This window comes from Gopherus evgoodei, chromosome 5 (genome assembly GCF_007399415.2).
Source record: "Gopherus evgoodei ecotype Sinaloan lineage chromosome 5, rGopEvg1_v1.p, whole genome shotgun sequence".
Taxonomy (NCBI): Eukaryota; Metazoa; Chordata; order Testudines; family Testudinidae; genus Gopherus; species Gopherus evgoodei.
In genome coordinates, this window is record NC_044326.1 from 103,475,771 (window position 1) to 103,489,096 (window position 13,326).

General features: G+C 41.7%; 1 protein-coding gene across 11 annotated transcripts in view; it reads left to right on the plus strand.

Annotated features, from left to right (window-relative positions):
- PRDM5 (PR/SET domain 5) overlaps positions 1-13,326 on the plus strand; it is a 164,250-nt gene that overhangs the window by 9,818 nt on the left and 141,106 nt on the right. For all 11 annotated transcript variants that reach the window (XM_030564630.1, XM_030564629.1, XM_030564633.1 and 8 more), the window contains one exon: positions 8,360-8,443. In XM_030564630.1, coding sequence (XP_030420490.1) covers positions 8,360-8,443 — 84 coding nt within the window. The remainder of the gene's footprint in view (positions 1-8,359; positions 8,444-13,326) is intronic.

Consider the following 13,326-nt stretch of genomic DNA (forward strand, 5'->3'; position numbering starts at 1 on the left):
ATTAAAATCGATTTTATAAAGCAGGCTTTATAAAATCGATTTTGCGCGTCCACACTAGGGCTACTTACATCGATGTTGAGCGTCCATGTTCCCTGGCGTCCATCTTTTCCCTGAGCGTTGCACTCTGGGTACCTATCCCACAGTTCCTGCATGGGTCCCTGGCCTTTGGAATTATGGGTTACTACCCCAGTGCATGATGGGGCCAAAATCCCCGTCGTGGGTGGTTCTGGGTACAGCCTCACCCCCTCCCTTCCTGTCAGCGGAACACAGTCACTTCGCGCGGTTTTTACTGGCTGCAGTGAGAAAACGCCATTTTGCAGCAAGCATGGATCCAGGAGTGCTCTTATCCTTGATCGCGAATGCTGTAAATAGTTCACGCATTCTCATGCTATCCATGCTGAACCATGAGTCAGAAATGCAAGAGAGAATGCTTGACTGCGGGGACGACAGTGATGAGGACTTGGAGAACGAGATTTCCGACACCCCGGGCCCCTGCACTTTGGAGCTCCTGACGGTTTTGGGGGAGGTTCTACCCGTTCCGCGCCGCTTTTGGGCATGGGAAACAAGCACTGACTGGTGGGACCGCATAGTCCTGCAGGTATGGGACGATTCACAGTGGCTGCGGAACTTTCGCATGCGTAAGAGCACTTTCTTTGAACTTTGTGACTCGCTTTCTCCTGTCCTGAAACGGCATAATACCAGGATGAGACCAGCCCTCACAGTGGAAAAGCGAGTGGTAATAGCCATCTGGAAGCTTGCAACGCCAGACAGCTACCGGTCAGTCGGTAATCAATTTGGAGTGGGAAAATCTACTGTGGGGGCTGCTGTGCTGGAAGTATCCAAAGCAATCATTAAGCTGCTGCTTCGAAAGGTTGTGACTCTGGGAAACGTGCAGGCCATTGTGGATGGCTTTGCTGCAATGGGATTCCCTAACTGTGGGGGGGCCATAGATGGAACCCATATCCCTATCTTGGCACCGGAGCACCAGGGCGCCCAGTACATAAACCGCAAGGGGTACTTTTCAATGGTGCTGCAAGCCCTGGTGGATCACAAGGGACGTTTCACCAACATCCACGTGGGATGGCCAGGAAGGGTTCATGACGCACGTGTCTTCAGAAGCACTACACTGTTTAAACGGCTGCAGCAAGGGACCTACTTCCCTGACCAGAGAATAACAGTTGGAGATGTTGAAATGCCTATAGTTATCCTTGGGGACCCAGCCTACCCCTTGATGCCCTGGCTAATGAAGCCATACACAGGCAGCCTTGACAGTGCTCAGGAGTTGTTTAATTACAGGCTGAGCAAGTGCAGAATGGTGGTAGAATGTGCATTTGGCAGATTGAAGGGAAGATGGCGAACGCTTCTTACTTGCTCAGATCTTAGCCAAACCAATATCCCCTTTGTCATTGCTGCTTGTTGTGTGCTCCACAATCTCTGTGAGAGTAAGGGGGAGACCTTTATAGCGGGGTGGGAGGCTGAGGCAAACCACCTGGCCGCTGATTATGCGCAGCCAGACACCAGGGCAATTAGAAGATCACACCAGGATGCTGTGCGCATCAGAGAAGCCCTGAAAAGTAGCTTCCTCATGGGCCAGGGTACAGTTTGAATGCTGAGTTTCTTTTCCATTGATTACCACCCTCCCCATGTATTCAGTCCTGCTGCTGCAAGCTGCATTCCCTGCACCCTTCCACAACTGCTTGCTTACGGTAATTAAAATAGCCATCTGTGTCTGTGGAAAACATTGAATTCTTTATTAAAAGACAGTCACTGTAAGCAGCGCACCCTCCCTCTTGCATTTAGAAGCCTGTGAATAGAATTACAGTAATAGGGTTTTTTTGGGAGAAGAATAGTAAATGGCTAGGGTTAGGGAGGGATGTAGGAAGGAAAGACAAAGTCAGTTAAGGAAGCCCAGAAGTGGCTTCATGGACCAGGGAACAGTGTGATTGGTATGTTTATTTCCCTGTTATTACCTACCTCCCCATGTCTTGACTCTGGCTGCTGCAAACGAGCTTCCCTGCACCCTTCCTTAACTGCTTGCTTATTGAAAATAAAGTTACTGGTATTTGTTAAAGAAATTGAGTTCTTTATTAAAAATCAGACCCTTTCAGCAATCAATCATCATGCTTGCTGTTACAATCCTGTGCATGACATTTCATAACTCGGGGTTCTCCGGGGAAGGGAGTGAGGGAGGTTTGGAGGAAGGAGGAGGGAGGTTGGTAAGAAGAAGGCGCATCAGAGAAGACATAACAAGATTTATCATAGACCATGGTACGGTATGACTGCTTTGTTTATTTTCCCTGTATTACCCACCTTCCCATGTGTTTACTCCTGATGCTGCAAACTAGCTTCCCTGAAGCTTTGCAAAGCTGCATGCTTTATTTCTTTAACAACCCACCCTCACACTGCCTTTGCATAGCATGTCCTGAGAGTAAAGTAAGTAAATGGTGCCAAGGGAGAGGTTTGGGAGGAGTACAGGAGGGAAGAAACATAACATTAAGGGGTTTTCAATGTAATGACAGCCTTCTGGTTGGACTGTCCACAGGGGTGTAGTTGGCTGGTGCAGATAGCCTTCCCCCACGCGTTCTTACAGGCCTGGTTCTGGAAGGTGTGGGACAGGGTGAGTACTGAGGGAGGTTATACATGGGCTGCAGAGGCAACCTGAGACCACGCAGCTCTTCCAGCATATCGCGGAGTATGTCGGTCTGATCACGAAGAAGATCCAGCGTTGCTGCCCGCCAGCGCTGCTCTTCCTGCCACCTGAAATCATTTTTAGCATCCCTCCTGTCTTCGCGTTGACTGGCAGCCTCCCTGTACTTTGCGACCAATTGTTTCCAGTCCCCCTGCTGAGCTCTCTCAGTACGGGTTACTGCCATAATTTCTGTGAACATCTCCTCACGCGTCCTCTTTTTTCTTAGCCTTCTTATGTGACCTCCCCGTCGGACAGGAGAAGGGAGAGGGAGGCTGGAGAAATGTGCAGCTGTGTGGGGGGGTGGGGGTGGAAAGAGTGATAGAAGAATCATAAGAGACATTTCATAGAACAATGGATACAGTCTTTCTCAGTGAACTGCGCTATTCACCGTACCTTGAGCATGTAACTTTACCACAAGGTCGCCTTAGGATTCTTTTAATACTTATTGCTTGTGGCTGAGGACTGAGATTTCAGCTCAGCCGCAGGTCAGGGGAGCACACAGACCGTGTCCGGAGACAATGGTAAGTTATTTGGTAGTGAACCGTGCAGTGGCTTGTAGTACCCTGCACCCCCTGCTATTATCAGGTAGCATGAACAGTAGTGAGGCAAAGCGCTTTAAGGAACAACACTGGTTTCTTTTCTTAAGCCATGGAAAAGGTGCAGCACAGGGAAATACAAGTTCCCTCCCACAATCATCTGTGCTGCACTTTGGAGTTAGCTTTAATGCCATCTACCTAACCCCATCCCCCCTCTGCCATGGCAGTTAATAGGGATGATTCATGCTGGCCAAGTGCTAGGGGACACTACCGCGTAGGAATGAACAGCTTTCTAACAACCACCACCTGGGTCATTGTTTTAGGAAAGGTTTTTCATTTACTGGCTCAGCACAGAAGAAAGGAATGAATGGTCATCTCTGTTCCCAGACATGTTAACGGACTGTTCCAGTAACTCTAATTCCAGCTACTGCATGCAAGCACTCATGGCAAATCACTCACTAAAAAAGGCTTGCATTCATTCAGCCTACGCTTTTAATAAAAAAAGTGCACTCACCAGAGGACAATTCCACAGCATCATTTTCTGTGCTACTGGCTTGAGAGGGCTGGCAGGGTACTTCTGTAAGGGTTAGGAAAAGATCCTGGCTGTTAGGGGGAATTGAATGCTCTGTGCTCTCTGCTGTTTCGTCCTCCTCTTGGTCCTCATCGTGATCTTCGCTGTCCTCTAAATCTTCGGCAGTGGCAGAGATCACTACCCCCACCTCTGAATCCACAGACAAGGGGGGGGTTGTCGTTGCACAGTTCCCCAATATTGCGTTCAGCTCCTTGTAGAAGCGGCATGTTTTGGGGCCAGATCCTGACCTGCCCTTTGCTGCTTTGGTCTTCTGATACGCCTGTCTGAGCTCCTTCACTTTCACCTTGCACTGCAACGAGTCTCTGCTGTGTCCTCTCTGTCTCCTGGCATTAGAAATCTTTTCAAAGGTTTTCTCATTTCTTCTGCTGGACCTCAGTTCTGAAAGCACTGACTCTTCTCCCCATACAGCTATCAGATCCTGTAACTCCTGTGTGTTCCATGCTGGAGCTCTTTTCCTATTCTCAGGAGATTGCATTGTTATCTCTGCTGCTGAGAGCTCCACGCTGGGCAAACAGGAACTGAAATTTCAAAGTTCCCGGGGCTTTTCCTGTTTACCTGGCCAGCAGTAGAGTTCCTTTCCCTGTGCAGAGCGGCCACCGGTGCACTATGGGATACCTCCCGGAGGCCATTAACTTCTGTTTCCGTCCACACTAGCATAAAATCGATTTTATAAAATCGATTTTAGGGTTACTCCGCTCGTTTAGGTGGAGTACAGAAATCGATTTTAGGGACCCTTAAAATCGATTTACTGTACTCTGTAGTGTGGACGGTTACAGCTTTAAATCGATTTAAAGCTGTTTAAATCGATTTAAAGCTCTAGTCTGGACCTGCCCACAGTCTACACGCTGGCCTGCTCCTGGGGCAGTGCAGCTATGCAATGTAAGAGCTAAGTAGTAGTATTAAACACTTCCCTTTACCTGGGGGCAGATTGCAAAGTTACAATCCCATCTTTATGTTATAAATTCTTTTGACTAGTGACTTTTTAAAGATCTCTGTTCAGAACCCTCCAAAATTATGGAGCTATACAAATGTTTATCAACAGTACCCAAATTAATCCGTAGGTCTACACCAGGGGAGGAAGTGTATTTTTAACGTGTGTTAGCAAACACATATTAACTAGTGTAAACAAAGCAGTTACAGTTTTAACATGATTTGACTGGTAAAGTAAACCCTTACCTCATCCAAGAAACACACATTAAAGCTATAGCTGCCTTGTCTACACTAAAATTTTAACATGTTTGCTAGCACATGTTAAAAATACTGCACAATTTTTCCAAGTGATGACAAGGCCTAAGTGTATGTAATATTGTGCTTGCTGATATTAAGGTTTAACAATATGTTTTCTAGAACTATAGTGCTATCTTGTGATAAAGGAAAATCTGGCATTATATTCTTTTTGCTTACAGGAACTAAATTATAAAAGTTGACTTCTTAGCTGTTAAGGTTACCTTGGCAGACAGGTCCTATTTAAAGTGCACTCATACATAGACTACTTAGGTATTTAATTGGGTTGTGTTGATACATTTTTATCTCTGATTAGATCTGTGCTTTAGATTTCTGCAGTTGTTTTATCCAGTTCCAAGAATAAACGTTGCATTAGGGACACAGTGATAGAGATAGATAGTAAATAGAAATGGATTAACGAATACTGGACTGACTGACTAATGGCCTCTAAGCATTGCTAGCCTTACTGCTTTAGTATATGACTAATGTTAAAAGATGGTGGAATATTAAAACTCATATTGAGAAATGGAATGAAAAATGAGAATTAAATACTAAAAATAAAATATAGTTTTCAGTCAAACTTCTAGAGAAGGACAATACACAGTATGATATAAGTAGTTGTTAATTTGCTGGGGATTCAGTGCCGAGAAGTAAGGGGTTGGATGATTCTATTTGATTAAAAGCAGGAGCCCTTATTCATTGTCTTTATACTTCTAAGTATAAAGACAACTAATTTATTATAATATTGGTTTGGCTGAGCATAGCAACACAGAGCCTTTTTTATGTAATCAGCTGCAGCTATTGGAGTGCAGTAATCATCATCCTGTTTCTAGTTTCTGAGCCTCCTTCCTCTCTCATTTTTACTTAAGTGCGCCTAACCTCTAGACTTCAGCCTATGCTGCTGATTATGCTTCCTCCAAATTGCTGCCATAAATGTTCATTCTTCCCTCCTAGAGGTTTGATCCTTGTCCATTACTCTCCCTCTCCAAGCTCTGTGGAAGAGCCCTGTGGCATTGTCTCTTGTCACTTGGTGGGAAGGAAGAATAGATATCCTTTCCAACTTGTGTGACACCTGTTACTCTTTCTTCTATGGCCTAGAGCAAAAGGGGACTGAAGATCTTGGTGTCAGGGAGGAGTATGTCCATCTTGCAGAAGAAGGGTACAAGGGGAATACTCTCTGTGTTCCTAGCTGGAACTCTTGAAGACTGAATAGCATGTTGGTGTTGTCTCTTGGAAAGATGGGGGAGAAACAGCCATACCTTACAAACTTGGGCCTTGATCTTATTTAAAAAACAAAACAAAACAAAACAAGGTAGAAATCACACTGATTTAACATCACACCTTTAGTTAAACCAGTGCAACATTGTGTGTGTACACTCCCATGTCTGTTTAAATATAGCTTATATCAATTTAGCTGGAACTACTTGAGTGAAGTTAAGCATCTGCGTAAAACTTTGCAGGATTGGGGCCTTGATGCCTTCTGTTACAGCAGAACTTTTTGGTTTATGTCAATTCACATGTGTGTCTTTTTACACTTAAACTGTTCTCAGTTTATAAATCCAGTCTTTGGATACTGCTAAGTCACAGTTAACTTGTCACTTTATTATACTTCAGCAGCGAATAGCCATTTCAGTTAGCCTGTACAAGACTGGAATACTTAACTTCTAGTATGGGAATTTCATCCTACCAAAATTAGTTTGGAGAAGAGAAGACTGAGAGGGGACATAAGTTTTCAAGTACATAAAAGGATGTTAACAAAGAGGAGGGAGAAAAATTGTTCTTAACCTCTGAGGATAGGACAAGAAGCAATGGGGTTAAATTGCAGCAAGGGTGGTTTAGGTTGACATTAGGAAAAACTTCCTAACTGTCAGTGGTTAAGCACTGGAATAAATTGCCTAGGGAGGTTGTAGAATCTCCATTATTGGGGATTTTTAAGAGCAGGTTGGACAAACACCTGTCAGGAATGGTCCTGCTTTGAGTGCAGGGGACTGGACTAGATGACCTCTCGAGGTCTCATTCAGTTCTATGATTCTATGACTACCTGGAAGAATTTTGAGGGACTAGGTATTATGTAATGTGGAAATGTGACTTGTATCAGGTAAATTGAGGAGTTTGTACCATGAATTACAAATCTTAAGGACTCTTCACGATATCGTTTTAATCTCTCTCCTACCATTTTATACAGTTGACCTTATATCTCCTGTTCTTTTCTGCTGTTTCGAACAAACCTTGTCCCTGAAACTTCCTTGTTTTTCCCTGAGTTGGCCTTCTGTGAGTTAGTCTGAGAAAGTTACAGAGCATGGACGCTGAAAAGCCACCTAATCTGATTGAGTGTAGGGAGGCAGGAAAGGGATATGGTAGACAAGAACATATATTTAAAAATGTGAACATATACTACATAAATCCCCCTTTCAAGAGAATATTATGTCACAGAGCAAGGAACATAAAGTATTTCAGTTAGGATAATGCCTACAACAAAAATGTATTCTGCAGCCCAACAATATACAAGGTCAGTTGCAAACTGAAGATACTATTATGGGAATAAAGTCCTAGTTAAATGGTTCACATGCTGCTAATGTGGTATGTTTGGGACAAAACTGTTGGGGGAACATATCAATTCATATTTTCATGGCATGTGTTGTGAATAACAGGTAATATTTTTAAAAAAATATTTTGTTTACATACGCTGGAATTAAATTATAGACATGTATATGCTCAGTGCTACTTAAACAGATTTTTCTGTTTGTTCAAAAACCTCAATGTTGAGTATTTTGATTTGATATTTCAAAAAGCAGTGTTGTAATCATGCAAATAAATCTAATGTAAACTCTATAGCTGCCAAATACTTTACCCTTTATAAGGATGTCTGTTGCAAAATACTCTTTTATAAGCTTATGCAGAGATAACCTTGGTGCTGACGTTTTGTAGTTCTTTATTAAACAAATGTCATGTGAATTTCAGCCTCTTTCAAAATACAGAAAAATATGATTTGCCAAATGGAGGATATATGTGGTAAGGGAAACTGTTGTAAAATAATAATGTCACAAAATATGAAAAGGAAAAACCCCAAACAGATTAGCTCATTGTATAATGATGTCTGTAGTTCTACATGATAGATGCTTAGCCTTAAATTTGCAAAGTGGTGTATGAACTTTAAGTTTTAGTCATCCAGCTCTCAGCTGCAACCCTGTTTAATGTGTGCTCCTTAGGAGGATGTGAGGCAGATAGAACAAAATTGTCTTTTTCTTCTGAAGCTAAAGGTGATTCAAAAGATTGTAGTTTGGTAACTCATGCATTCTTTGTGTAATCATTATTTAGGGTGAAAAATTTGGCCCGTTTGCAGGAGAAAAGCGAATGCCTCAAGAACTGGATGAAAACACAGACTGCAGACTGATGTGGGAGGTGAGATCTGTGGGGCCAATTCTGCAAACACATGTAGTGTTTGCTACCCTGAGTAATCCCAAAGTGGTATTGCACTCAGTAGAAAGCATTTGCAGAATTAGGCTCTTAATTACTATATTAAATAATTTATTAACTTTGAGGGACTATTTTGACCCCAAGTAGGAGTTCTTACAAAGCCTAACATCAATATAAATGTTTCTCTGTTTTTTTTTAAAATATATTTTAAGGGAAACCATTTCCTTTTAAGGGAATAAGAAATAACACCAAAATCCTGCTAATTTATGAGACCCTAAGAATAAAACTGATTACCATCCATGCTGAGGAATATGAAAAAAGTAAACAACAAGCAAGGTGAAAAACTAAAGCCTTTTTAACCTTCCCCCCCAATTACAACGTATGTTAGTGATAGAGTTAAGAGACTGTTTGTTATGATTATTATTATTTTATTAAAATTTTAGCCTGACCATGTCCCTTTAAAAGCTGAACATATTGCAATGGAAGAGATTAAAAAATTATATTAGGGACAGGTTTGTGGCCTGATCATTGGGTTTGAGATACCTAGGATTAGGTCCTGTATTTGCTAGTGTTTGAAAACTTTTTCAAACACTGTTTCAGTCTAATGTGGTTGTAAGACTTTTTTGGGCCCCAGCCTCATGCTGCTTTTGAACTGTTCCAGTTGTATTGTAGATCTGTGCTGTAGGTTAGTGGGTAATTGGCTCCTCTCTTCTCTCCATTCTGCAAGTGTAGAGGAAGATAAAGAAAGGAACTTGTAAAAGGGCCTAAAAATTGCAGAAGGGAAGGAGCGGTGGCTGCATGGCACAATCTCCTCAAGCTTTGGAGAAGTGTAGCCGGGTTGGTGGAGCTCTGTGGGACTGATGGGAGGGAAGAGCCATGGATCAGCTACTCTATGGCATGCTCCTCCCAAGATCCCACAGATTGCTACAGAAAAACTGCCTTAATTTTATATAGCACTTACTACGTTCAAGGTGTTTTAAGCAAGGATATTTGAAAGCAGTATTCAATAAATCTGGAAATGTTTTTAACTCTTCAGTGATATGAATTGGGCACTGTGTTATACAGGTGGCTACCTTTTTTTTTAATGACAATTGCAGTACAGTATATAGCTGTGATGGGTTAGACTCCCCCCATCCAGGATGCTACCTGATGTACTGGGGTTTCCACTGAGCCTCTCCTGCTCCACCAACCTGGATTCCCTCTCCCTGTTTTACTGAATTAGGTCCTCTGGCCTCTTGCAGCGCACACACACAGGTATGGCCACACCTAGATGCAGACACAGATTGACATCAGCTCTGTGAGAGAGGACTCACCCAGCACTCACGTGCATGCTCCTTTTGGGGGATAAACCCAATATAATACTGACTTGCACTGTATAGACAGATTTGCACAGAGCAAGCTCATAAAAATTCGCCCTCTCCCTCAATGTGGAGAGAGATGTGCACAATTTCTTGTCTCTCTCCCCCCCGTCATAAACATACAGCTAAGGGTAGCATAAAATCCCTCCTTACCTGTAAAGGGTTAAGAAGCTCAGATAACCTGGTTGGCACCTGACCAGAAGGACCAATGGGGAAAGAAGAAACTTTAAAATCCGGGGGTGAAGGGGAGGCTGTGTTGTTTTGGTGGTGGTGGGGGGGAAGCTGTGTGCGTGTTCTCTCCGGAGACAAAGGGAGAGACCAAGCAAGTAATCCAGCCCCCACTGAAATGATACATCTAATATTACAGAAGTAGTAAGTAATAGCAAGGAAATGTGTTAGAGTATCTTTTGTTTTAGCTTGTGAATTTTCCCTGTCCTAAGAGGAGGGTTTATTACTGGTTTTTTTTTTTGGTAACTTTCAAGTTTTGCTTAGAGAGGAAATCCTCTGTGTTTTGAATCTTTTGTTTCCCTGTAAAGTTATCTTCCATCTTGATTTTAAAGAGGTGATTCTTTTAACTTTAAATAAATTCTTCTTTTAAGAACCTGATTGATTTTTTCATTGTTCTTAAGATCCGAGGGTTTGGGTCTGTGTTCACCTTTATCAATTGGTGAGGATATTATTCTCAAGCCTTCCCCAGGAAAGGGCTTGGGGGAATATTTTGGGGGAATAGGACTCTAACTGGTCTTTTCCCTGATTCTTTGTCTAAATCACTTGGTGGTGGCAGCATACTGTTCAAGGATAAGGTGGAATTTGTGCCTTGGAAAAGTTTTTAACCTAAGCTGGTAAAAATAACCTTAGGGGGGCTTTCATGCAGGTCCCCACCTCTGTACCCCAGAGTTCAGAGTGAGGAAGGAATCCTGACACTCCTGCCCCCAGATATGAATTGCATAAACTGGGTTATGTTATAAACAAGAAATAAGTTTATTAACTACAAAAGGTAAATTGTAAGTAGTTTATAAGGGGTTGCAAACAGATCAAAACAGATTACCTTAGTAAATAAACAAAAAACGCAAATTGAACTTCACACGCTAGATAGGTAACATATAAATTAGCAAATTCTCACCCTGAGTAATAAACAGGTTGGCAGATTCTTAAGGCACAAGTTGTCTTGGCTTTCCCAGGTTTTCATTCATAGGCTAAAAATATTTCAAGCATGGGACCATCACGTCCCACAGTTCAGTCTTTGTTCCTTGGGCATTTCCAGGTGTGGTGTTGTAGTGAGGAACCCCCCATACTGTCATTTTCCTCCTTTTATATCTTCTCCTCACTTGCTGGAAAGCTCTTTTGCTGTGACCTGGGTCAAATAGTTCCCATTGTGTAGTGCTATCTCTGAGAAGTTTCTATTGTACACAGTTCCTGGGGTAGTCCTTGTGCTTGTGTGCATTTCCCCAATAAGCCATTAACACTATTTGGCCTTTTTACTGTCATCTGTGAAAGGCTGCTTGTGGGTGTTGTCAACCTCTGGACATGTTTCAGCAACACACACATAGCCAAACTTCATAACTTCACACATGACGATACAACATACAGTCCAACTAGATATTACAGTCTAGCAGACTGAGACTTTTAGAATAACACCTAACAAGGCATACTTTGTATAAGACTTATCTTAACTACATGGCGGTGAATATTGGGGTGTCACAATAGCTTAATGATAGTCCAGCAGGACAGAAAGCTCTGAGCTGCAGCCAGGCACACAATGCAGCAGTTTTCAGGTTCTCTCTGTGATCCCTTGGTACTATTCCTCAAATGTAAATTGTACACAGTTAGGTCCTGATGATGTAATCAGATTCTTGAAGGCAGAACCTTGTACCCATATGCAGTCCTACAGAAGTTAACAATGTCATTAGGGCTCCATGGAACCCAGAGGGGAATTAAATTCTGCTGGCATAGATCCAATTATCGGAATAGGGCTTTTACTAAGAAAATGCATCCAAATAAAAAAACAACTTAAGAGAGAATTTCTGCTGTTCAGTGCGTATTAGTCTGCAGTTTTGATCTTGTTCCCTGTTAGTGCCCCTCAAAGCGACAATATATATGGCTGCTTCCTCCCTAAATATTTCTTGCCATCCATTTATATGGAGAGATTTTTTTCAAGTTCGGTGATTGTAGTCCTGTTACACTAGATCCAGTGATTGGAAGCTTGGTTTCTTTATCCATTGAAGCTCTCCTTTTTAGGAATTTATAGCCATAATCAATTACAAATTTTAAAATTTGGCCTGGCTGAGGCAGGCAAAAAAATTTCTGTGAAATTTAAATGCAAATTGTCACTAATTTTGTTCCATGGCATTTTCCTGAAAATTTCATTTTCTTTGCAATTTTTAATGCTCCAAAATTCCCGATTTTATTTTTCTCAGCATAGCTTGCAAAATTCACTTCTAAATGAAAATATGATTTTACACATTCAAATTGTCATGCCTAATTATTATGGCTGGCTTGTGGTCTGAAGATGGGGAGGGATAGAACAACATAGGCTGATTTTCCACCAACTTTCATCTTATGAGGTCGGAGGCATAAAGGTTACTATAACTTGTTTATTGTGCTGCAGCAGATGAAATGTCCCATTTCCACCATATGCTCAAAGAATTATCTGTGCACTTACTAAAATGGAAGTGAGGTTTTTTTAAAAAAAAATAATTTAGTATTAACATAGACTACACACACAATATAATCTGGTCTCACCACAATCAAGCTATCTGTAAAAGCATGCTAGAAATCAGATTCTGCATAGCTAAACAACTTATGAAAGAATGCTAAAAGTCAGTCTCATTATACCCCAAATCAATATAAATCTAGTGATGTGAGAACAGCAAAAGGTTCACAATTGGATGGTTTATGCAAGTCTGTGAAGGCCTTCACCACTGATTGGTTCTCATTTTGACTGGTTATGAGAGAATATATGCAGTGCAAATACACCTATGCTCCTTCTTTGTATGAGCTGGTTCTATATTCCAGGAGAGCAACTGATAGTTGTGTCATGGCAACTGGCTTGATTTCATTGGCCTTCATCAATTAAAAAAAGTATACATTTGATGTCACTTGTACTGAATGCCCTATAATTTGATATTGTAGAACTATCTCATTTTTTCACTACATTTCTACAGGTTACCTTCAATCAATAAGAGATCCTATCTGGGGTAGACTTTAGAACACATTGGATAGGTAAAGGCGCTAAGATGAAGGCCTACTAACTTAGGTTGCTCATGGAGTGCAATTATCTTTCAAATGCCATGTTGCTAATGTTTATATTGAATGTATCCTTTCTTTGTAAGGCAAAAAATAAAAGCCAGACGTGTTTATTGACAAAATTAACATGACCCCATTGATAGCAAACCAGAAAATGACGGTTTTTTTTTGTGAGTTGTTCTAAAACCATTGCATGACATCTTACTCTAGCCTTGTTTTAAGAGTCTTGAAAAGATCCCTGTATACCAAATTTTATGATTTCCT